At 36.4% G+C, this 23,689-nt stretch overlaps 1 protein-coding gene across 1 annotated transcript in view; it reads right to left on the bottom strand.

The window, feature by feature from the left end:
- CPLANE1 (ciliogenesis and planar polarity effector complex subunit 1) overlaps positions 1 to 23,689 on the bottom strand; it is a 62,809-nt gene that overhangs the window by 32,393 nt on the left and 6,727 nt on the right. Inside the window, exons 10-29 of the mRNA XM_077790522.1 lie at positions 22,328 to 22,580; positions 21,146 to 21,343; positions 19,586 to 20,343; positions 17,061 to 17,245; positions 16,069 to 16,149; positions 15,079 to 15,243; positions 14,176 to 14,349; positions 11,257 to 11,485; positions 10,885 to 11,018; positions 9,095 to 9,312; positions 8,670 to 8,834; positions 7,542 to 7,680; positions 7,096 to 7,205; positions 5,890 to 6,051; positions 5,620 to 5,728; positions 4,952 to 5,261; positions 3,624 to 4,551; positions 2,304 to 2,467; positions 1,218 to 1,351; positions 596 to 678 (exon numbers count right to left, since the gene is read on the bottom strand). Coding sequence (XP_077646648.1) covers positions 596 to 678; positions 1,218 to 1,351; positions 2,304 to 2,467; positions 3,624 to 4,551; positions 4,952 to 5,261; positions 5,620 to 5,728; positions 5,890 to 6,051; positions 7,096 to 7,205; positions 7,542 to 7,680; positions 8,670 to 8,834; positions 9,095 to 9,312; positions 10,885 to 11,018; positions 11,257 to 11,485; positions 14,176 to 14,349; positions 15,079 to 15,243; positions 16,069 to 16,149; positions 17,061 to 17,245; positions 19,586 to 20,343; positions 21,146 to 21,343; positions 22,328 to 22,580 — 4,699 coding nt within the window. The remainder of the gene's footprint in view (positions 1 to 595; positions 679 to 1,217; positions 1,352 to 2,303; positions 2,468 to 3,623; positions 4,552 to 4,951; positions 5,262 to 5,619; positions 5,729 to 5,889; positions 6,052 to 7,095; positions 7,206 to 7,541; positions 7,681 to 8,669; positions 8,835 to 9,094; positions 9,313 to 10,884; positions 11,019 to 11,256; positions 11,486 to 14,175; positions 14,350 to 15,078; positions 15,244 to 16,068; positions 16,150 to 17,060; positions 17,246 to 19,585; positions 20,344 to 21,145; positions 21,344 to 22,327; positions 22,581 to 23,689) is intronic.

Here is a 23,689-nt window from a genome sequence, read left to right as displayed (position 1 = left end):
GCTCTGCATCCAGAGCGGTATGGCTAGCATATTGATGGAGGCAATTCTCCCTTCTATTCTGTCCTTGGAAGACTCACTGGAGCACTGTGTTCAACTCTGTGTTCCCCAATACTTGTTAAAGCAAGTCCAGAACAAAGGGTGTTCAGGGCCCTGGAGTATCTTTCCCCCAAGGAAAGGCTGACAGAGTTGGGGTTATTCAGCATGAAGAACAGAAAGCTCTAGGGAGACCTCAGAGCAGTCTTTCAGTATCTAAAGGAGCCTACAGGAAAACTGGGGATGGACCTTTTACAAGAGCACAGAGTAACAGGTTGCGGGGGGAGAAATTATTTCAGACTGAAAAAGTGTGGTTTTAGATTACATTTTAGGAAGTAATTCTCTACTGTGAGGGGACGAGGCACTGGAACAGGTTACCCAGAGTAGCTGTGGATGTCCCATCCACGAAAGTGTTCAATACCAGGTTGGATGGGGCCCCGGATTATCTGGTTTAATGAAAGGTGTTCCTGCTGATGGCAGGAGGTTTGTAATGAGATCATGTTTAAGGTCCCTTCCAAACCCAAATGTTTCTATGATCTCTGATGATTGTATGGCAACTTGCCTGTTCTCTTTGATGTTCTTCAGGTCTGATCTTGACAGAGCTATTGGAGCTCTCTGAAGTTTCATATGGCTCCTCAAAGAACTCTACAATATAAACACAATTACTCTAAATTAGAAAACTACAAAGATTATAGTATTGTCACGTGATTTCTGACTAGTGTGGAATGAGTGTTCAGAATTGCTTCTGCAAATTCAAAATTTGTGTTCTTACTAGTGTTGATGCATGCACCCAAAGAGAGAGGTAAAAAAATCCCCAGCTTATGTAAAGGGTACAACTATGATAATTTACACATACTCAGCTCTTAAAATTTGCAAAGTGTTTTGCACAGTTGTGAAAATATTTCTGGAATGAATGTATATGAGAGAATAGAACATGTTAACATACATTTTTCTATCTCTATAGAAAAAAGTGACATAATGAAAAAGCAATTGGAAAGTCTTGATAAAACAATTCAATATAATTTAGTTATAATGCAAACTGGATAAAATCATTCCAATAGAACAATGAAGACATTTGCATTTTTTTGATTAAATAAACAGAGGGACATAAAATCATATCCATGCAAAACTTCTACTACTTTATAAGTCAGATCATAGTAAAAGGATATATCATTAAAACAAACCTTGTTCTGATGTTACATCCAACTCCTGCTGAACAAATGATCCCAATTCATTCAGATCTTCAGTTATATGAGGCACAGAATTATTTCCATGATTATTTTTCTTCTTACAGAAATATTTTGACTTTGCAGACATTCTGGTAATAGAGATTAGGAAACAATTAACAATCTAAGTGTCTGGCTCACTTCACATATGCTGTTCCTTTCAGACTGCAGGCTAGTGCCTAACTAAAATAAACACTGTTGTGATATAATCAATATTCATTTAGGTTTTCTCTCTGACTACAACTTAAACCAAGCTTAATTGTTTTTTGCATAGCTGTGATATTTTAGTGCCATTAATTGTACACTATTTCAGACAGGCTGTTGCCCCACAAACTGTGCTATGTCTTCAAAATCATCTGATTTAGGCTACATTTATCTCCCTCACAGGAACTTCATTTATTGAAAAAAGAGAAAATGGTCAGACAAGACATACACTCATGTCTCAAAATACTAGAGATTATTTTCAGAATACTAGAGATGTATATAACTCACTCTCTCATACATATTCTAATACTAGAGGTAAATTTCTTTCTTTATAGCAATATAAGATGAAATGCCAGAGAGGAGTTCAGTTTAAGGATTCTTTATCTTCAAGACAGTGGAAGATATTATTAAATAAAGTATTTACTTTTTTCTATCTATTTTTCTGACATGCACACATATGAATATAGCTAGATTACAGATCCAGAGTAAAACAAACTAACATTGTGGACCACAAATCTCAAGTCAAAGGAAATTATGCTGAAGAGAGGGAAAATTATCTGAATTCTTTGAGAAAACCATGACACCCATTATTTTGGAAATCTAGATTCTATTTCCACATCACTAAGATTATAAACAATCACATACAATTAATTTAATATGCAACAGCTACATTATGTACATAAACTGATGTAGAATATGCAGCTGTAACCAATATGCCCAAAGTTTGACTTTTCACATAAAATAAAAGATGTATATAATACATAACAACAGTAGATCTCTTCATGCAGCTCAGTAGAGAATTTATGACCAACTAGAGTTCTTTGGTTAAAAAAAAATTACCCCAAATCACTTTCAGAAATATTATCATCTATTTGTACAATCTGGACATTGAGAGGAGAATTGGCCACTGTGGAAGAGCCTTCATCCATACTAGTTTCTTCCTCTGTTCTAGACTGGGCTTCTGATAGAGATGCAATTTCTTTCAGATATTGATCATCTGGATGCTATTAATAAAAATAATGATAATTGAAATTCACTAGTTAAAAAAAATACCAGCTACTTTTTAAAAAAACAAAATACGTTAATACACAATGATTATACTTAATTCACATCCTTTTCTTCATTATAGAGCCAAGAAATCCTGGATTTACAGTTGCCTGTGAAACATGAGTTTCTCCCCTTTTTGCATTAAGTGAAGCAATGGTCCTCTGAATTATTCAAAGGAAATATAAGAAAGATTTTTCAGCATCAACTGAGTGTGAATTGCCAAAGATATGATATATATATGACAATATAATCAAGACAAATATATAAAGTAAGATTTGGCCTTATCCAGACAATATAGAACTCTCAAATTACCCCTGAAAACAGTATGCAAGGCAAAAGAAAATACATAACCTTGTAGTTAGATATATGTACAAAATCTGTAAGTTGTAAATAAAATACTTGTCAAAAAACCAGAAAATACAAACCAAAAGTAGGAAAAAAAAAATCCATTTTGAAATTGGAGAAAAGCCTTTTCAACATGTGTCCCACAACCCTCTTCCCTCAAAGCCTTTCATGTATTCTCTGACTCTGTGTACTGTTAATTAAAGAAACGAAGTGATCCAGTTGTCTCTAAAGTATAAACTGAAGCACTACATACGAGATTCCTCTGGCCAATCTCATCTTTCAGATCCACGCATATACTCCAAATCTCTCTAACAGCTCTTGTAATTTTTCACTGGTCTTTAACCAGTTAAAATACTCCATTCAGACTGCATCTGAACTGACCTTAAACACAAATGAACTAAAACTCTTGTGAGAGGAACTATTACATTATTCTTTGCCTTGTTTTGCCATATTCTAGTCCAGTAGTATGTTTTTTCAAAGATGATGTCTAAAACTAGACACAGGCATTTGTGCAAAAAATGCAGTGTCTGGATAAATGACCTATATTTTGAACTTCCAAAGAGAACTTTCATCTCCAACTGAAGTATTCATACTGACAGATTTTCAGTATTTCTAGAATTTTTCTCTTAGCAACTCTAAAAAGAAAGGCTATATAATCAATATTCCATGTTTTACTGAGAACAGAACTATGAGGTAAACCATGTATCTTATTTTTCCCCATGGCACAACTCACTCACACACTTCACAAACACTCATCCTTTTTCTTACCTTACATTTTATGCTCTTTATTTGAGATCTGTCTCCATATAACTGTTCTAACAACCAAAAAGATGTAAGGACAGCTGGTGATGATGTTTTCAAATGTATCACTGGGAGAGTCTCTTCTAAGGAATCTTGTTTATTGGAACCACAGGGCAGTCTTTTGTCAGACCATCTGATCATCCACTCCAGCAATTTTGAAATATTGCTCAATTTTCCCATCAAATCTATAGGCAGTTCTTCTGCTGGAGCAATACCAACAACATCAAGAGTTTTGTAAATGTATTTAGGAATTGCCTGAGTTTGCAGGGTAGAGGAAGTATGGTTAGAAAAGGTCTGGCTTGCTTGTGCAACAGTGACTCCTTGATTGTCAGTCTGAGCTCTGTATATTGACATGTATTTTAAACCAAATAAGCCTTCTTTACGTCCTTTTGTTAGGTTACACACAGAAGACTCTGTGGGCTGTCCAACAGACTGTACAATTGGTGGTTTTTCCAAAAAATTTCTGTTATCATTATAGGCAGACACTTTTTCAGGATCATAAGATGCCAGGGTGATAGTATAGCAAGACCCTGCTCTAAACACACTTTGACTTCTAGTTTTGTTTTGTCGACGCTTTAGTGTTGTATGAACATCAAAAAAGAGAGAGTTCAATTCATGTTCTCGAAGCAGCTCAGAAAAGCTAGTGAGAAATGGAATTCCCAGGTCACTGTACTTTATCAGGTCTCTCTCAAGAACATAACTCAAGAAGAGTTCTAAAAATCCAACATACTCATCATCATCACGTTCAAATTCCCATACACCAACTACAGGCAAATTATGTTCATTAAGCCTATCTCTCCTACACACTTCATGTTTTGTTTTACAGTTAGGAGCTTTTATCTTGCGTGTGGTATTTTTACCACCTACTTCCCTTTGTCGTTGGAGTTCATTTGCCCTGTAAGACAATAGATGTAAGAACCATTAATATGCAAATCCATTTGAAGAAGAATTACATGCAACATTTAGCTCCTTATCTTCCATGGAAATTAAAAATAGCCAAAACCCCCAAATTAACATTAGTACAATACACAGGTGGCAAATTAATCAAATTCAAAATCCACAGACAGAAACTAGGCAGTAACGTATGTGAATGCAGACATATCTGATAGCAATTTACACTTCAATAATTTATTAGTCACATACTAACTCATATAACATAAGCAGTTTCTATGATTTGGAAAATCTGTAATTCTTCACTTGATAAATACCCCATAGGGACAATTAACCTGTCTGGTGAAGAGATTGTTTTTTCCCCTAATTTAAATCAAAAGCCTTCTGCTGCAATTTTCTCATACCTTGGGAATGAAGGTGTTTGAGCTCTTGTTTCTTCAGTAAACAAAGCATCTGAAACTGTGTCTGCCGTGTCTGCATCATTATATACCTGAGGATTCCCAACATCAGTAAGTGTGCTTGTGCTTAGACTAGTGCCTAACGAGAATCTGTCACAATAGTGTTCCTCATCATTTGATGCTGCCTCTTCTACTGGCTCCCAAATATTCATTTCTATAGGGCCTATGTTCTTTACTACACGTCTCAAGACCCTCTTCCTCACTTCTTCAGCAGACTGTATAACAACAGACATCATTTCTTCGCTTTCATGATCTACTGAAAGAAAGAAAACCAAGTTTTCAATCTTAATTTTCAGTTTTAAGTTAGTGTCTCAAATTGAGACATGAATTAGATTTCAATTAAAATCATACATTAGAGCCATTTATAAATTCAACAAGAAACTGTGGTAAAGTGAAGAAACACCAACATTTTGAAAGCCATGATATCCTATGACTGGTATAGAAATCGTATGTATCAGAAAGGAAACAGAATTTGTCACAAAACTAGAAGTTGTCCAAATCAAAATGACAATAATTGTTTTGTATGGGGTATGACAGAAAGTACGGTCACAAGCTGATAACTAGAATAACAAACAAAGCTTGTTTAAAACTTCCAGAAGAATGATGAACATTACCTTTAACAGTACTGTGTCTGAGTCGCTGCTGAAGTCCATGATATTTATCTCGTAGTGGAACTCTTATATCTTCAGGATTAGGAAATGCTCTTACAAAAATCTCAGCCACCTACACGAAAAAAACCCCATCTTTTCCAGTAGCTGTCATACAAGTCGATGTCTTTTCACACAGAACTTATACAATGAGAAAATCTAACTAACATGTTTTCCAAGGAGGAGAAATATTTGTGATAATCTCTATTCTTTTATTCTAGTTTTAAGATCTTTTACCTTTTTTACTGGTGGCAATTCTCCAAGCAAACTCAAAATTACATCCTGAACTAATTCTTCAACATTCATGAATCTGCAGAAAGGAAGCATTCGACAAGCCCACTCCACTGCATTCAGACAATGCTCGACTGTGTAGGTATCATGTCTGTTTGTATTCGGATCCTAAAAAAATCACCAGAAACATTAATTACTACAAACAATGTATTTCAGCAAAATGATTCATACATTGCAAATAGTAATTCTTCTCAAAAAATAAAAATCTCTAACTTATCTGCCAAGCAGAGCAGCTTATGAGGACAAGAAACAGATCAATGTTGTAATGGATCATAATTACATTAAAAAAACAGAGGAAGAGAAAAAAACGGCTTTTTTAAACCAGCTTAGGAAATAATTCCATCAGAACACAACTGAAGAGTACAGCCACAAGTAAAACCTGAGGATTTGCCTAAACTGTGAAGTAAGTAATTCTATTTTGACTTCAGGTGATCATAAATTCTTTCTTGTGAGCAAGATAATTAAGCCTTGCAAGAGGCTTTTAAGATGGATTGGTTTATTTTGAACAGTATTTTCTGTCTCATTGTCACTGTCACATGAAGTACCGAAGAATCAGAATAATCCACCACTGGAAATACAGCCATGCTATTTATCTGAAACTTGTTTTTTCTGATAAAGAAAAATTTTGGACTTGTTACAAAATACATGACAAATATTCTAATAGTTTCTTTCTTTCTCTTCCTGGATTTCTGACATCAATTGAGAAGGTATAAGTAGAGAAAACATGATTAAATTTTAATTTTTTTCATTACTCTTTCTGACAACCATGTATATTTAACACACCATAAAACCCCATTTTTGTTTTGTACTAAGTATATATTATTCAGGTAATACTCAAAATATCATAGGGGAAAATAAACAAACCAGAAAGTAAATTCTTAGGTCAACAAGTGTAGAAGCTATTGCTTTCCTGGAAGCTCTCCTGACTCAAATACCAAGCAAAAGCCTAACAAAAATAATGTCAGGAAGATGGAGATAACATGCACACTGCTCCCTACCATCAGGTATGTAATTCACATTGCAAGCACTGTGCTCATTTTGTTGTGTTAAGCAAATACTAGTTCTCACAGAAATATATAGCAGATCTTTAGAATTCTTCTCATAGCTTCATACAATTAAGATGTAGCTCTACTACATTAGGAATACAATTACCTTGATATTGTTAATATTTTCCCTTGCAGTTTGGTACCGCCTACAGTTTTCAGATAATTTTTCACGAATGTGAAACATCCAACATAATGCACAGAACTCTCTGAACCAACCTACAATACAAACATGCAATAGGGTGAGATTCTATTTAAATAAATTAAATGGAGCAGTCTAAGATTTTTCAGTATTGATCTGAAAGGAGCTACAGCTCCTTAGTCCCACTTAGTGCTCATGCTCTTTCACAACTATCAGGTCTCTAACACAACCCCCCACCCCCAATCCAGAACAGCACATTTTAGAATAAGTTTTGGTAACTAACATAAAAGCATGTGTTCCTGACACATTGAAATATACTATTTCAATCTAGTAAGAGCTTATATGTCACCTGTGGATTTTCACTGGTGTTCTTTTTTCCAGCTCTAAATTATTTTATGTTATTGCATACAGACCTAAAATTTTACAGGTAATGTCATCAAACTGATGGGCTCCAGAAGATGTAGATCCATAGAGAGCAGTGCGGAAATTGCAGTAACAAAGCAAAGTCTCTGGGAATGGACTCAGCAAAGGAAGAGAACCTTTCTTTCGAATCTATAACAACAGGTAAACAATCAAAATGGAAATGAAAATCAGTTAACATTTTGCATGTATCACTACTGAATGCATAGCCTCTCTCTCAGTTATTAGAATATTGCCAAGATCAGTAAAACTCCCTTAAACTTGCTTTCCATTTTCTTCAAATCACTACTTTGAAAATTCATTTAAAGGAGTATGTTTAATATGAGCTATGGCACAAAGAATGATTTTGTTTGAATGGTACTCATGATTACCATGAAATACAACAGCAACACCAAGTATAAGAAGAACTAAGATCAAGAAACCAGACTGCTTCAACACAGTCCAGGTTGCTGTCAGCAAGGCTGACTAGCTTTGCCTCCAGTTTCAGTTGGTACATCTGACCAGCTCCCCATGCCAACATTAGGCATGTGACCATGCAAACAGAAGTAAATACTTTTCAGCCATATCATTTCCTGATCTCAATCACTGCATTAATGCTGGTGCAGGGTGGGGGTTGCAGGAAGGAAGAGCCATACACAATGTGACAATGACCTAAGACTGTACACAAAAACTTCTAATTAATTTATTCTGAACTTGCTTCTGTGCAAACAAATCACACAGAAGTAAAATGATATCTTACAAGTTCTGTGCACTAAGATGATCCCTTTACTTGAAGTGAACATTACCTTCTCCGTTAATATTCAGCCCTAAGTGATTTGGAGCATCCAGCTAACAGCTGTAACTCCCAATTAATGTCTGTTTTTTTCTTTCAATGGAAAATAAATGAATTTGTATGTTACCAAGTAGAAAGACACCCAAAAAGAATAATTTTATGATTTAGATACCCTATATCTTTAAACTCTGGTCTCCTATAAAATGAACATTAAGTGTAAAACTAGAAGATGACATGTACAAAACACAACATCAAAGCCAAGGTAAGACTGAATGCTTCTGTAACTGCAAACCTATCAGTAATATTTACAACTAATAATCAAGTTAAAAATAGAAAGTTAAATGTTTACTTTCTGCATAACTTTTCTTGCCCACTTCAGTTGTGTAATATACCACTGTGCTGCAGAGCAAGAACAATGAGCAGCCCGGAAGAGCAAGATAATTCGCTGAAGAACTCCTGACACTTTCTGACGGACTTCTTTCTCTGTTTTTAAAAGCACATCATCATTGTCTTCCTGAAAATGCAAAGACAAGCAAAGCCCAAAATTAGAAAGGACACATAAATAAATGTTACTGGTCCTAATTCCATCTTCTTTATAACATAGATAATTTATGGAAAAAACACAGAGGCACACATACTTCGTCATCACTGCTGTGCTAGCAAGGTAAATGAGCAGACATAGAAAAAAACAGAAAAATGAGCTTAAAAGAACCAGAATAAAGCTCATAAAGACTCATAAATACCATCAAACAAATATACAAGAAACACATTTACTTCACTGAGAGAAGCTGGCTGAGGACAGTACAATGGTGGTGCTGGAAGACAGAGCCCAACAGGAACCAAACCATAAAACTTTCTGCAAAGATCCTTGGCAGAATCCATCAAAAGCTGAAATGTGTCTGAGAGAATATCAACATCTGCCATAACAGCTGCTTTCAGTAGTTCCTCTATTGAACTGTAAAGAATATCTGCATCTTCCTCTTCAATGGGATCTATAAAATATTAAGCCCCAGAAACTGATAAATTAATTGAATCAACAGATCTTCATTCTGACATCATGAGGTTACATTGTCTGAATCTGCATTCATATATTACAATGACAGTCCTCATCTACTTGCTTTATGATAAGATCTCAATCATTAAAAAGTAGTATTCAATTACTAATTTTAAGTTTTGCCCCATTACCATTATGCCTATTTAAATTTTGCCCCATTACAATTATGCCTATTGCCTTTCTAGGTAGAGAACTGAACTTTTTAGCCAGGCATTTGCTTGGCATAACATTCTGGCAAATAATATTTACCAAAAAGGCATAAAGAGGTACGTTACTAATAAAGACTAAAGCAACCCTTTCATCAGTAAGTACATCCACCTGCTGACAAGAACTTGAAATGCTTTCAGATAAAAGAGAATAAAGTATAGAGATTGTGCCAGTAAACTTTCTGTAGAATATAAATAAGGATAGGTTGATCTAGACAATGGTATGAATTTCAGCAGTTAAGTATTAAGTTAGGAGCTCACAGTATCTGCAGGGACCAGCGAAGACCTGGCCAACAGCCAGAGAGACAAGTGAGAGACCTGCTTGTGCATCTTCATGTCTCTAAAGGCAAGACAAGGGGAGACCAAGGGAGCCATGACCATGTGCCAGAAATACAGTGTGTATATATGTATGTGTGCGTGTGTGTGTCTCTAAAGGTCAGGCACCTGGACAGACTGAGGAGCCCAACTCTCTGCTGTATCCTGTGTACTTGCAGGACTGTATGCTCCAGGCCAGATGCTGTGGGGTGCATAGACAGTGTATGTGTGCGGGGAAAGAGGGTGTTTGTGAGTGGCTCTGTACCAGAATGTAGAGACAGGATGGGGCTTTGGGGCTTACATACACAGACATGAGCAACCTGTGACACTCAGCAACTGGGTCAGCTAGCCATCTACTCAGCTAATGGTCTTGCCACTGGCCCAGCTCCCGGAGTGATACACATTTGTACCATGTGTACCTATATGCCAACTTTAATCCTGACCAACAGGAGAGGAAAAGGTGATAGGATTGTTGGTGCTGACTGTGTGAGTGGTGAGCAGGTCTGTAGGTCTTCACATGTGGCCAGTCACATACAGGTGCTGCGTATATATCTACTGGGAATACACTCTTAGCCTTGCTAGCAGCTGGACCTGGGGATTCACTTTATCAGAAAGGAAAAAGCAAAACTTAGCATCTTCTTATAGCTAATTCAAGTGTGATGATACTTCCCATACTGTTAACACATAAATTTATTTGTTTATTGTAACAAAGATTTGGCATCATTCTATATAAGTTAATATCAAATATGGTCAAGCAAAGGTTTGTGCAACACAAATGAGAATACAGGATTGATAATATATTTCATTTCTGGAATGATCAAAGCCAAAACACATAGCCTCATGAAATTAAAGTGCTTGAATATATTAAAATAGTAATACACACACTGGAGAAGACAAAGCAGTTGTTTCTTTCTCAGACAGTGTATAACACTGTATATGTAGTCAAATAACATGAAAAAACAACCACAATTATTTTTCATTTTAAGTACCTGTGAACTTCTTGTATTTAGTAAGTCCTGATGTATCAGAAGTTACTGGCTGTCCTAACAAAGACTGTAACTTTTCTTGAAAAGTCTGCAGTGGTAATAAGCTTAATGGCAGGTGACACTCTGGTTTTTTCATTCTGGAAGATAACAAGAAACTGCTCATGAATAAAAAAGTAATATTCATACATAATCCAATGGAGGTCTCTTAAACTAGTATCTATGCCAAAATAACTAATCATAAGACCTTAAGTTCTACACCTACTACAAGTCTAGGAATATGAACTTCTGAGGCAAAACACATGGCTTGTCAAAATAAACTTCATGGAAATAACTATATAACAGAATGTAGTATACTGATTCCAACTGCAAGTTTACCTTGGGAGGTCATCAGAGTTCTGACAATACAGCTGGTAGGCAAGACCAATTGACACAGACTGCTTCCAGTCCCCAAGTGTGTGTGCTAACCACACAGCCTCTGGAATTAGTCCACCAATAAAGAACAAATCAAGAGCATATTCAGCTGTCCACACAGGTGAAAGCTTCTGGTCCTTGACAGCTCGGGTAACCAAACAGTGTTGCAGTGGAATGATGCGAGGAGGTAAGTCTGTGACATGAAAAGCACATATTAAAGTTTACATAAATCCTCGTGCTATCAGATGAGTAATCTAGAATTCATTTGCTCACACTGATTGTGGATTAGTTTCAGTGTACAACTGCTTTTATTATTAATTTACTTTTATTAGAGGTACACTAGGGAAGTATCTCAGCAATGGTATAAAAGCGAGTCCAGAATAGGCTATTTTCCTGCTTAATAATGTGAGATAGGAAAGCAAGTGCAAAGCTTTTGTTTTTTTTTTTTTAAAGACTTAATCATACTGATGGACTATTTGCAAATATTCCTCTTATGTGTAGGATATACTAGAGGGTACACATGAGATAAATGGAAATTCCTAGAGTTTTCCTAGCGTACCCACATTGTTTGTATACACTGTACTTATTGCAGAAGACAGAATGCTAAAATGCATTTTTGGGAAAGAACAGTACATAATATTCTGTAATTCTTTGATTTTAGGAGAGTATATAGAGAGAAACTTCAGACAAATGTAGTATCTCCTTTTTAATTTAGATTTAGATTTGTTTTTCAAGGTTTCGTTTCCTGGTTCTCCTGGAGGGGTGCTGATCAGCATGAATTCTAAGAACTTATTTGCTTCTCTCACAGCTTCTGTTTTGCTCAGACAGTGGCATTACTTAGGAGATATTCACAGTAATGAATAATCCAGCTTGCGCAATGTAATTTTACCCCAACTCTCTCACCATGTACATTGATCTTTGCCTAGCCAAGTATTAAAATCAAGGTTTTATTCTGTAGGTTTTATCTTGAAAGCGGTCCAAATAAAGCATTCAAAGACCATGAAGAAAGAAGTAGATACAAGTGCATGCTGTAGTACAGAAACATTAAAAGTGCTCAATGCATTCAAATATATTACAGAAAACCTAATCAATCAAAATAAGTTAATATTGTAAAAACATACACAGCATTATAATATCATCTTACTGGCAGAGTACTTAAAATGCTTCCAAATAAATCTTTATTCTCACAAACATTTGAAAAAATAGTTCTGAAAATAAAGATTTCTGAACAAAGGAAGAAAACGCTTTCCTCTGGCTTTTCAGTTGGGGGTCATACCAGATCACAGTATCAATTAAACCACTTCTTCAGCACTGCTGTTATCTCACATTTGGGAGGATCAAAGACAGTCAGAGCTAGATCTTTAGGCAAAATTGTAACAAAGGATGATAAAAAGGCTGAGGTACTTAATTCCTTCCCTTCCTCAGTCTTTAATAGTAAGACCAGTTTTCTGGGTAACAAGCCATCTGAGCTGGAAGACAGCAATGTGGAACAGTATGAAGATCCCAGTTCAAGGGAAAATGGTCAGCCAGCTGATACACCACACCATTGGGCTGGATGGGATCCATTGCAGGGTACTGAGGGAGCTGGAGGAAGTACTCACTGAGTCAGCTTCCATCATTACCCACAGTCCTGGCTCACCAGGGAGGCTCCAGCTGACCAGAGGTTGGCAAAAGGGACACCCCATTGACAGGAAGAGCTGGAAGAAGGGTCTGGAGAACTACAGATCTGTCAGCCTGACTGTGGTGCAGAGGAAAGTCATAGATCATCTTGAGTGCCATCATGAGACACATACAGGACAACCAGGATCTGGCCCAGCCAGCAGGGATTTGAAAAAGGCAGGTCCTGCTTGACCAACCTGATCTCCTTCTATGACCTTCCTTCTAGGGTGCAGGAAGGCTCTGGGTTGCAGGAACTCTCAGGCAGAGGGTTCTGGATTGACAGGCTGAGGACAGTTCTATGGTATTTAACAAGGCCACGCGTCACGTCCTGCACTTTTGTCACAACAACCCCTGCCTACACTACATGCTGGGGGAAGAGTACCTGGAAAGCTGTCCAGTGGAAAAGGACCTGGGCATATTGCTTGACAGCGGCTGAACACGAGCTACTGTGTGTCCAGGTGGCCAAGGGCATCCTGGCTTGTATCAGAATTAGTGTGGCCAGCAGGACTTGGGTAGTGATTGTACTCTGCACTGGTGAGGTCAGCTTGAATGCTGGGGTGAGCTCTGAGCCCCTCAGTACAAGGAAGACATTGAGGTGCTGGAGTGTGTCCAGAGAAGGGCAAAAGGCTGAGGAAGGGACTGGAGCATAAGTCCTGTAAGAAGCAACGGAGGGAGCTGGGGATGTTTAGCCTGGAGAACAGGAGGCTCGGGGGAGACTTTATTACTCTACAACTTCTTGAAGGCAGGTAGGCTGTAGCCAAGTTGGGATCCATCTTTTCTCCCAAGTGCCAAGTGATAGAAGAGGAAATGGCTTCAAGTTATGCCAGGGGAGGTTTAGACTGGATATCAGGAAAAACTGCTTCTCTACAAGGGTTGTCAAGCACTGGACCCAGCTGCCCAGGAAAGCGGGTTGAGTCTCCATTCCTGTAGGTATTTTAAAGATCTGTAGCTGTGGTGTTTAGGGACATGGTTTAGTGGTGGGCTTGGCAATATTAATGGTTGGACACCATGATCTTACAGGTATTTTCCAACCTAAATGATCCTATCTGTTGGAACAAAAATTGTATCAGCTACACTTTTTTTGTGACCTCCTTATGGTTTTTCTGTCTCCTACTCCACTGAAAAGCTAATTTGATCATCAAGTTACATCATAACAGACATCAATGATACATGTGAAAAAAATGGTAAGATTTAGACAACTAGAACTGCTTGTACAGGAAATACCTTGTTTGATGTGAAGGGGATGAAGGATGTCAACATTGTGAGGAGGAAAGATATAGAGCAGCTGCTTTGTGAAATAAGCAGCCATGAATCGTGCCATGGATCGAATCACAGCCATGGCAGTGTCAGTATGAATGCTGGTTACCATCCATAGTTCATGCTGAAAATACTTGGTATCTAAAAAAATCCAAACAAAAATATTACAATAAAAATTATTTTAAATTTGAATGCCAAAATTATTTAATCACAGGTTATAAAACATTTTTTTAAAATAAGCAAACTTACATAATTCCTTGACAAGCTTTCAGAACTTACAGAGCTTAATCTTTTATACTAATTATACATTATACTAATAATTGTACATTATACTAATATTAGAAGACTTTTATACAAGGTTTTTAATGACCGGAGATGGACCTTTAACATCTAAATTTAGACCTGCACTGAGAAAAAAAATCGCTTCTTCAAACTTGGAAATTTAGATTTCACTTGGATTCAGACTTCGGGAAAAAAAAATTTACAAGCATCGCAAAACATCCCACTGTCAAATTAGGACTGGTGACCAAACTAAAATTTGCTGGTTTTCATACCGTATCATAAAAAAGTTAAATAAATGTCAAATCAAATCACATTATTTCCCCCTTATTTTTCTTATTCAAAGTCTTTCTTTGGGAGGATTTGAATCTAAAAATATTTAGCAGGTGACTAGTAGACAATGAGAGTTGTCTAAACACATATTTCAACAAGTGCAGCTGAAATATCAGAGGATCAGAAAAAGTCACTGAAAACAGTGTAAAGTGTAAAGCGTCAAAAGGTGTCAGGTATGCATGTGAGGGCACAGAAAATCGACGTTAAGTTCTTCAGTCTCAACATACCTTACCACACTTTTAGGCAATGTAAACATACCAGAAAATTCTTCCATCTGACCTGTGGAGAGCTGTGATCGCCTTAGAATCTCTCTTACCAGATGATCGCAGAGTCCCTGAGCTTCACACAGGTTATATTGATACAGGTGACAAAACAATATTGCAAGATAGTATCTACGCTGAAGAAAACATGCTCTTTTTCCTCCTGCATTAAAAGATTTAAAAAAAGGTAGAAGTCCAAGTGGAAAAGAAACAATAAACACAAGAAGAGATGCAGCAAATTATAGTACTAGTTCTTTCCTCTCTAGAAACACATCTACATAAAAATACACTTTAAGGAGTAGAAATCAGGAGCTGCTACTTTAGGATACGATCCTTCTATACAGCCTCTAAGTCCCTAGTAAGTTAATGCTCATCCACATTTTTATTTCTAGAGATATGGCAGTTTTTAAAACAATACTATGCATAACTGTTAAGACACAGACAAAGACAGGAGAGCTTAAGGAAACCCAGCCTTCAAAGAAAGAATGCCTGAACCACAGTGGAGTTGCTTAGACACACACCAAGCCGCCAATAATCTGAATTTTTTTCCTCAATTAAGTATTCTTTAATAACCAGGAAAAATTTTTCTCATGATGCCTGGAAAGAGACTCTGGTATACCTGTTTCAAATCAACTCTTATAAAAACTCCTTACACAAGTTTTATTTTGTTACTCTCCAAACACTAATTATTTTAATTTTACAGCTACTGAAGGAATTGATTTTTGTTCATCTGTTTTGACTCTTTCTTTCATATGAATTCATCTAGTACTTTCCTGTACCACGTACTTCATAGTCCTAAGAAAGCTCTGATATTAAAATAGAAATGCACAGAATTTTCTCAGAGAGCAACCAGACTTAAGTTTTGACTGGTGTCTACTCATCCTATCTTAATTTCAAATATGTACCCTTTCTGAAAGGCAAACAGAGTCACAAATGTAAAATGATTATACAGCTCACTCCCTCTACCCTCAAAGATATTATCCCTTACCATTTGTTTTGAGTTCACAAAGAGATCTTTTCCAAATGTCCACAGCTTCTCTGTATGAGCCTAAAAGGAACTTCTCCTCACCTATAAAATCACATATTAACAAATTAAAAGCTCTACTTTTAGTAATTACTTTTATATTTACAAATACATACACTCTTCTTTCAGCATCAGAGACTTACTGAAAGCAGAACAAAATATGTGAGCCCCCAGCAAACTTCTATTTTCACAATTAAGTCTAGGTTGTGAACATCTGAGAGAAGATGAATATTGAATACTCCCTGCCAGGATAGGTAATGTATGAGCTCTCCTCCAGGAGAAGCCAATGTATTGTATGGAGTGCTGTAGGAAGAGGCATTAGAATTGTCGTTTAGGGGAGAGAAATTTCTCTCTCTGTCTTGCCATGACATGGCAAGGAAACAGAGTTGTAAAGGGAGACATAAATGGGAAGTTGGTTTTAGCAGTGTAGAAGTCAAAAGGAAAGTAGAATATAGGACAGTAAAGTGTAAGAAATTAGGCTACAACTATATACCCTTTGGAGAATAAATATGCTAGATTACCAAGCACCTTAGGTTACACTAATTAGATGCGTAGTTTAAACTGACCACATTTGTGAATACAACATACTCATGACCACAATGACCATATGGAGTGAACAGTCTTTCTACACAGAAATCCAGTAAGAGACACATTGTGATGCCCATTTACTTCAGAAGAAACAACACGGGAGATCAGAATTAAAATCTTCCATTCAGATTCTTTAGGATATGGCTCAAAGCAAACTGAAATAAATTCAGTCTTCTTATTTAGCTTAACAAACTCTAAAGATTATAATGCAATCTACAGACATACCAGGACATAAAGTATTTAAAACAGAATTATGGTAAGAATTTTAAGAGAAGTCCAAATGTTCACTTTTTAAAAATCTAGTGGTCAGTTACCAATTACTAAGATGGACCTAATTTTCCTAGTTTTCAATTAACATTTTTACTAACCAGATACAGAATTAATCTTCAAATGTTGTTCTAATGTCACTCCTGAAGACTGAATGGTTGCTTGTATATGACTTAAAAGCAATGAGACAATAGAAACCTCTTCTGCATTCCTGTTCACTTTTCTTTTCAACTGCACCTGATACCAAACCACTTTCTCATATAATAGTCGCCATAGTACAGTCAACCTGTAATTCAAGAAGTACAATATTATGAAATTAAGCAAGAGTTAACAAAGTTGCCTACATCAATTTCCTATATTCTTTTCTTTTATATTATTCACCCAAAAACTAAGTTCTATTAACTACTTGCTTGACTTTGCTGGGGGGAGAAAATGAAGCACTTTTTGCCTAATTTTTGACTAACAAACATTAAATCTTCTGAATTTTCTTAAGCACAGGAATCTACTTTAAGAACCTAAATGCCCCCAAAATTAATCCCCTTGCTAGCTAAACAATGGGGAAATTAATTTATCTCAGACAGAGAAACCTCAGAACAGGTATTACTATCTTTATAAACAAGACTGATTAAAAAACAATTAAAGCATAACACAGAAGAGCAAAGACGATAAAACAAGATTGCAGAATTATGCAATTCTAAATAAAATAAATAAATAAAATAAGAATGAAGAATGTTTTAGGGCTGGCAAGTCCCTGTTGCCTAGCACAGTCCTACTAGATGTACCAGCTCAGATACATAGTAAGTTTAACAATACAAGCAAACACACATTGCTAGAGGCTTGAAAAAGCTTGCACATAACTGCAATACATTTGTATCTTGAAGTACTACTGGGTTCATAATTAACACAGAAGCAATCAGATGCACAGTGCTCATCACCTGGAGCCCAATTAATCAAAAATATGGATTATCTTCTCCAATATAACTGAAACTTGTGTATCAGATTAGCAGAGAACATAGTACTATATTTAATGATTATTGAAGAAATGCCTTTCATTGTAGTAGGAATTAATTAATGAGTTATAATGCTACTTACGTTCTAAACCTCTGGAAAGCAGAAGCCTGCTCATGTAAACAGCACACTTTGATTCACTGGAGTTTTGCAGCATAGAAATACTCCAGTGATAACAGTATACTTTCCTAAAAGCTGACAGCACATTTCAGTCAAGTTTATGTGTGCAGAAATTTAAGTAAGTTCATTTCCACAAATGGGCTTTTCTTACTGCTCTGAGACACCACGTCCATTATGAATAAAAACTTTGCTGACTAAATTGACACCATTGACATATTGCATATGAGCAGACTCTTGCTCCATATAATTTGCAACTAGGAAGAACTGAAATGCACAAGAGACAGTTAAAGCATCTAAATTTCAATATCTGGATAAATGCTGCACTACCAGGCCTGGTGTCAGCTGTCAACCCATCAGTTATCTCCAAACCGATTTGCAGTTATAGTTTAGTCACCAGAACCAAACTATATTCAAATATAGGTCTGAGTCTTAATCCGTATGCCTTGTTTATGATGCCTTTCCATGGAGTAAATGGCAGGAAAAAAAACAAAAGGATATTTCATTATAGTTTAACTCATACAATTTTTGTTCCACCATATAGAACCACTTAGGCTGGAAAACATCCTTGGGATCATTGTGTCCAACATTAACATTGCCAATCCTACTTCTAAACCATGTCCCTAAATACCACAGCTACATATCTTTTAAATATGATTCAGCCCACTTCCCCAGGCAGCCTGGTACAATGTTTGACGACACTTTCAGATACTGTGGGGCCTAGGGCTAGACACAGGACTTGATGCGTTGCCTCACCAGTGCCACGTACAGAACAACTGTCACTTCTCTGGTCCTGCTGCCAGGATTTCATTGGCCTCTTTTGGCCACCTGGGCACACACTGGCTCATGTGCATCTGCTGTCAACCAACACCAACCAACATGGGCAGCTTTCCAGCTATTCTACCCTAGCCTGTGGTGCTGCACAAGGTTGTTGTGACCCAAGGGCAGGATCTGGTACTTGGCCTTGTTGAACCTGACACCATTGGCTTCAGCCTACCAATGCAGTTAGTCCAGATCCTTCTGCAGAGCCTTCCTGTCCTCCAGCAGATCAACAGTCACACTCAACTGTTATTTATGAACCGAGTGAAGGTGCTCTCAATCCCCTCACCTTAAGCATTGATAAACATATTAATCAGGGCTGGCCCCAGTACTGAACCTTAGGGAACACCACAGCAACTGGCTGCAGCTGGATGTAACTCCATTCACCACCACTTCCTAGGCCAAGCTATCAGGCATGAATCCATTTTAACTCAACAAAGAGTGCTTTTATCCAAGCCATAAGCAGCCAATTTCTCCAGGAGAATTATGGGAGCCTGTGTCAAAGGTTTTACTAAAATCCAGGTGGACAATATCTACAGCCTTTCCCTCATCCATCAAGTAGGTCACCTGTCACAGAAAACCAGGCTGGTCTTGCAGGATCTGCCTTTCATAAACCTGTGATGGCTGGGCCTGATCACCTGGTTTTCTTGTACATTTTTCCCCATGCAAAGCTTATTCATACCTTTTTTCTGTTTTTGCATCATGGTTTACTTGAGGACATTCTCTAAGCAGAGATTTCAGTGAACTAAACTGCTGAGTACTATTATCATCAAGAACTAAGAAAACAGGCACAGTGAGGGAGTCAAGTTCCACGAGAGTATTAGTGTCAGGAGAGGCAAAAAAATTCTCATACTGTAGTACACATACTCTGCTTAGGATATAAGAAACCATTTTCAAAAGACAGAAACATGCCAAAAGGTTTTTTGAGAACAACAGATCTTGTTGCTGTATAAACATCAGTTTTAAAGTTTCTAATGTAAGCTTTGCCACATGCCGAGTCACACTGGCTCTTGAATGCCAGTACAAGACAGTCAAACACTGCTGAAAATATTTCAAGACAAAATGCATCCATTGAGTATTCTTCACAGACTTGTTCAAAAATGCATCCTGGTTTAGCAAAGTACATTTCACAAACTGAACAATTCTGAAAAAATGGATAATGCAGTTCACTGTGTAATTCAGTAATGCATCTTTCTCTTCCAGTTTTTTTGAAATCCCTATCTGCCATGCACCAAGGAGGTTTTTCTGAATGGAATATAGTTCCAGTGATGATTTATCTTTCTCTTCAATATCGTCTTCTGCATGGATGGTATCAAACATTGATGCAAATTCTAAGCAGCCTTCATCAGCTTTACCAACAGATGAATAGATTCTTTGGTTATAGAAGATGGAAGGGCAATTGTAAAACTGCCTTTCATTGTCTGATTCTTCTTCAACGTCCTAAATCAGACAAGTGAAAAATCAAGTTTAATTCAAGTTTACTGAGAGAGAGCACACAAAGACTGCAAAGACTCATAATTTAGTCAGTGTCATAAATGAAGTTTTTATGCTTAATTACCTTGCTTAAATGCTAGTATATCTAATAAACTGCAGTTTCATCTCAGTCTCAAATTAAATGTCATTCTTTGCAAAACAGTTGGGCAGACAAATTAAATTACCTAACACCAAAATTACACTGCCAATATAGCAGAAGATTTTATACCAGAAAGTGAAACCCCATCCTTCACTAAGCCTAGAATAAAAGACAGAAATTCTGCCAGATACCTGTAAGATATAAAAGACATTAAACAAAAGCTCAAAAGCTTCAAAGAATGAACCAAAACTCAAAAGCATAACATGAAGTTGGGAAAGGCTGTTCAGTAACTATGTTCACGGGGCCACTCTTCCAAAAGACAAATACAGATTTCCGAACTTATAAAAGAATCCTTTAAAACTCAGGATAAAGGTAAGTATCTTATTCATTAAGAATAAGATTGTTACTAAAATAGTCTATAGCCCCAGTATATCTAATAGTTAATGTTACATTTTACTATAAAGTGAAGCTGAAGTATTAGCTTTCCAGGGAGACCTTACAGCACCTTTCATTACTTAACGAAGGCCACAAGAGAGCAGGAGGCTTTTGACATGGACATGTAGTGAGAAGACAAGGGACAATAGTTTTAAACTGAGAGATGGCAGGCTTAGACAAGATGTAAGGCAAAAATTCTTTCCTGTGAAAGTGCTGAGACTCCATTGAAAGTACCTTAAAAGTACATAATTTCACGTTAAGTGGAAGAATGCTATTAAGTACCAGCAAATCCATGGTTTTCTCATTAACTTCTGTTGTATCCTCCTCCTCCAGGAATCTCGGAATGGTGGAAAAGATAGAACTTTGATTTTGAACTTGTTTTAAAAGACTGGCTTTTAAAGACAACAGTGATTGTAGAGATCTCCCTTTACACTAGAAGAAATAACAACAGAAAACATATCAGTTTCTAGCAAGACAGACAGTTTCTAAACAAGTCAAGGAAATTGGCTACTGTTGTAAAAAGCTTCAGTTCAAGTCCCAGACATACAAGGAGAACAGGTCAGCAAGCATCTGTTGCACAGAAACAAACTACCATTTGATGATGCTTTGGGGAAGCAGAATTCTCTCACACCAGACAACTTTAGTTTACTTCATACTGAAAGAATCTGCTGTCTTGATGCCTGAAAAAAAAAACCTAGAAATTTGCCTGTATGTAGGGTTTTTCTGCATTTTTACTAGTTAACATATCTATTTAAGTCCTCAAATCCTTGCTCACTATTCTAGCTTATGCAGGAATAATACCATGACAGCTCACTTTTCCAAAAATCAGAATAGGAACTGAATTAGAAGAGAAGCTGCATTCTATCAGCAAATGCAAATATTCTGAACTAAATATGTGTTTATATCTTATGTGGTCAGCAACAGTCAGAGGACCTCTTCCTTCAACGGCTTCCCTTCTCCCAGATGGAGAATTCAGAAGTGACAGAAAATGAAACAGAAATGCTTTAACCAAGCTATAATTGCCACCCTTGCCTGAAGACCTAGTGGACAAATACCATAGGAACTAAGTTGTAGAAGATTTCCAGAATTCTTCCTGCATCATTGTGAAAGTTGATGAGAGTAGCATAATGTCAACATCCCCAACCAACTGTATAGATATAGATATCCCTGCTTCTTTTACAGTTCCAGAAAAATAATACAATGACAGTTCAGACTGTCCCATTCACTACATTTTCCTGAAATATCACCCAGACATCAAAGGAATAAAATTTCAGGAAATCTGTATTCGTTGTTTTGCAGATTAGTATGATTACTTAAACAACTTTATAATTCAAAGATACTGGGTCTTCGATTTACACTTTTTCATGCACATGAAATTTTTTACTTATAAGCTTTCAAAATAGTTAATAATCCTACCTTGAAGTTCAGCAAATTCTGAGAGATGTTTTCTAACAGCTGTTGGGTTGAATCAAGCAAAAGGGATCTCATAAATCCTGATGGTGAAAAGTTGTTAGGAAATCTTAGCAGTGTTATCATGTATCCATCAGAGACAATCAGGTAGGGTAGTCTTGGATGTGAAGCAACAGAGAATCTCTGTCTCAAGAAATCACGTTCAGAACCTGAAGAACCAAGAGACGGGCTGGAATCTCGACAACAAGATTGGTGCTGTCTAAAAGAGAAATACATCAAAAATTAAGAAGCATATGTAATAACTATGAACAAAATAATTTCAGAACATGTAATACCATGCAATCTACTACCCAAATAAATCCCTTCAAAATCCTAGGGAAGTGTCTACACTTTCGCATGATAAGCACTCTTGATAACACTATTTATGCTTGCAAGGTGCCAGTATGTTACTACAACAACAACTTATTTTAATTTAAATAAATTAAAACCAGCTTTCAGCATCCACTTATTATTTCTTTAGTAATAATTGTATTTTTTCATAATTGGAGTCTAAATTTCCATATCACATTTTCTTATCTAAGTTGTATTAGCTTTATTTTTTAACTGCATTAACTGTATTATTTAGCTTTATTTTTAAACTTTTTATTAACTTTCTTATATAACTTGTCATTAGGTATGACAAATGCTTTAAGGTGAAATTTAAAGGTTTAGGCTAGGAAAGTCATATATGAAAGAAAAGAACCCCTTTAAAATCTGACTTACTATTTCAGCATAAGTTCAGATATTAAAAATGTTTAATAAACACACATCTTCTCTTTCAAAATGTTTTTTTAATACAGAAATCCCTCCTTACTGAGTTCTAGAATACATGTATTCTAATGTTAGCCACATAACACACTGTTTGTGTTTACTTGAAAAAAAAAGTAGCTGAATATATTCAATACATCATCATAATTCATGTATTTTAACACATTCTAGTATCTGATTTTTTCAACCAGATAGTGTAAGAAGGTAGTATACTTCTTTCAATGTCTTCACAAACTGTTATATTTACACACTATTTGGTTTAAGTCATGCAAAGTTAATAAGATTTTTAAAAAAATAAAGTTTAGATTCTCTTGTTTTCTCTATTTAGACTGTGTTACTTTCAGTTTATGCTAAAGTGTGTTATCAAAGATCCTTCTACTCTCTCATGCACCCAGCAGCATAATCTCAGAATTTAGATCTGGAGAATCCCAAAACATTTTAAAAAACAACATCTTTCTGTCCATGCAAATACATTATTTGCAGTATCTTACATCAGGTTCTATATGTAAAATTAAGCATTGAGCAGAGAAACAGCACTTGATTAAAATAAACTTGCATTTT

Source organism: Lonchura striata, chromosome Z (assembly GCF_046129695.1).
Source record: "Lonchura striata isolate bLonStr1 chromosome Z, bLonStr1.mat, whole genome shotgun sequence".
Classification (NCBI taxonomy): Eukaryota; Metazoa; Chordata; class Aves; order Passeriformes; family Estrildidae; genus Lonchura; species Lonchura striata.
Note: the sequence above shows the minus strand (reverse complement) of the source record. Positions and strands in the feature narration are given on the sequence as shown.